Source organism: Wasmannia auropunctata, unplaced genomic scaffold (genome assembly GCF_000956235.1).
Source record: "Wasmannia auropunctata unplaced genomic scaffold, wasmannia.A_1.0 LD323602.1, whole genome shotgun sequence".
NCBI classification, from domain to species: domain Eukaryota; kingdom Metazoa; phylum Arthropoda; class Insecta; order Hymenoptera; family Formicidae; genus Wasmannia; species Wasmannia auropunctata.
In genome coordinates this window covers 1-1835 of record NW_012039288.1, presented here as the reverse complement: position 1 = coordinate 1835, position 1835 = coordinate 1, and the positions used below count along the sequence as shown (strand labels likewise).

The 1835-nt window shown below is 26.8% G+C and overlaps 1 protein-coding gene across 1 annotated transcript; it reads left to right on the top strand.

Annotated features, from left to right (window-relative positions):
• LOC105460363 lies at window positions 1-484 on the top strand. Its single transcript, XM_011706807.1, has 3 exons — window positions 1-32; window positions 226-358; window positions 431-484. Exons 1-3 carry the CDS (start codon window positions 1-3, stop codon window positions 482-484), a joined length of 219 nt encoding a protein of 72 aa, XP_011705109.1.
• The last annotated feature ends 1351 nt before the right edge of the window (window positions 485-1835 follow it).

Sequence of the window (1835 nt, the reverse complement as noted above, 5' to 3'; positions counted from 1 at the left end):
ATGGATCACAATAATCACATATTCGTTACTATGTAAGAGATCATTTTATGAGTTATTATTTGTACATGTGCGTGTGCGTGTGTGTGTTGTGTGTGCGCACTTATAAACACCTATTTCAAAAGTAAACTATAAAACGTTAGTTGTAAAATAAAAAAAATTATTACAACAAAATAAATATTATATATATTTATTTCTTTTTTAAAATATTGACTTTTTGTATTACAGATATCGCGTTCAATGGTATGAAGCTCCCTTACGCATACAAAGAATTTTACTTTTTTTACTGCAAAGAGGCGCCAAAAGTTTTACTTTGGGTGTTGGTGGATTGTTTATTGGATCGTTAGAATGTTTTGCAACGGTAAGAAAATAATGTACCATGTATTGAAATATATTTGAAGTACCTAAACATACTTTATGATATTTATTCTAGCTGGTGAAGGCTTCGGTATCTTACTTTACCGTTATGTATTCTATACAAAAATGAGACAAAAATAAAATCAAATTAAATTAGAAAATTGATGTATATACAATTAATAAAAATATTTCCGATATTATTATTTTACATTTTCAAAACTTAAAAAATGCAATTTGAGTATACAGATTAATTGAAAAAGTATTAAGTACAAAATATTTGAAATGTAAAACATTTCAAAAATGCAATTAGAGAAACAATAAAATATTTCAAAATTACTAATATAATATTATATTACTTCAATAATATTTTTAATTGTTATTGGCTAAAAATACTTTTTAGCTAAAAAATTGTATTATTTACTAAGTGACTATATAATTACAATATAACAATTGTATTATTGTATCGAACATGCAATGAACATTAACATTTTACAAAACATTACAGATATAGAAAATAATATCACTGCAGAATAAATTAGCGTAAATGCTATCGTTAACTTAAAATAATAGAGTTCCGGTCTCAAATTAAACATTCGTTATCTATATATAATTTCATAAAATGTACAGTGGTATAGAGCCTCGATGACAGGATAATACTGTTCCTGTTAAACATAGTCAAAACAAAAGAGGAAAGAGAACAAAAATACTGCTAATAGTATATGACAATAAGATAGCTGACATACATCAGTATTTAATACTTATAAAATCGTGCTAATTTAAAACTCGTGTGTCGAGTATTTGTCGAATTCTAATTATTTTAAATTATGATTTTACCAAATAGCCCCGGCATCAAAAGAATTAAAATTGGAAAATACTTCTAAAGAGAAAATGTATCCTATGATTGCGCGTACTAAAAAGAAATTTTGGCACTCTAAAAGAGGAAACGCGCCTGCGTGAATTTTTTGTAAATCGACTTTCAAAAAAAATTAATTTCGTTTTGGACCTCTAGACATGATATTAATTTTACATTTCGATATTTCAAAACAAATTTTACTACACGTGCAGGAGACAGAGTTACAACATTATATTATACATATACATTATACATATACATTTTTATAACATTTGTACAAGGTATTAATAAAGTTGAAGCTTGAAGTTTTTTTAATAAAGTATATAGAATTATTTAGATTCATATAGAATTACGTATTGCAAAAAAACTGTTTCTATGCTTTGAGAAAAGAATTAGATTACCTTCACATCAACAATTTAACATGTTCAGCGGTACTGAAGGGACTTTTATCCTAGAGATGAAACATGTCTTACGAGTGCACAAATATGAATAAAGCGTATAAAACTGAGATACTAAAGAGTGCGCAATACGCTTGCGCAAATCTTCTGCAATTTTCGCGTAAGTAAGTCTCTTAAGAATATTCTTTTTTTTATGGTAAAAAAACATCCGAGATCGGAAGAGCACACGT

Bases quoted from the DNA above. Each gene is read 5' to 3' on its own strand.
- LOC105460363 (XM_011706807.1), top strand. From the start codon at position 1: ATGGATCACAATAATCACATATTCGTTACTAT. The intron at 33-225 runs GTAAGAGATCAT...TTTGTATTACAG, and splicing joins AATCACATATTCGTTACTAT to ATATCGCGTTCAATGGTATG. The intron at 359-430 runs GTAAGAAAATAA...TATTTATTCTAG, and splicing joins CGTTAGAATGTTTTGCAACG to CTGGTGAAGGCTTCGGTATC.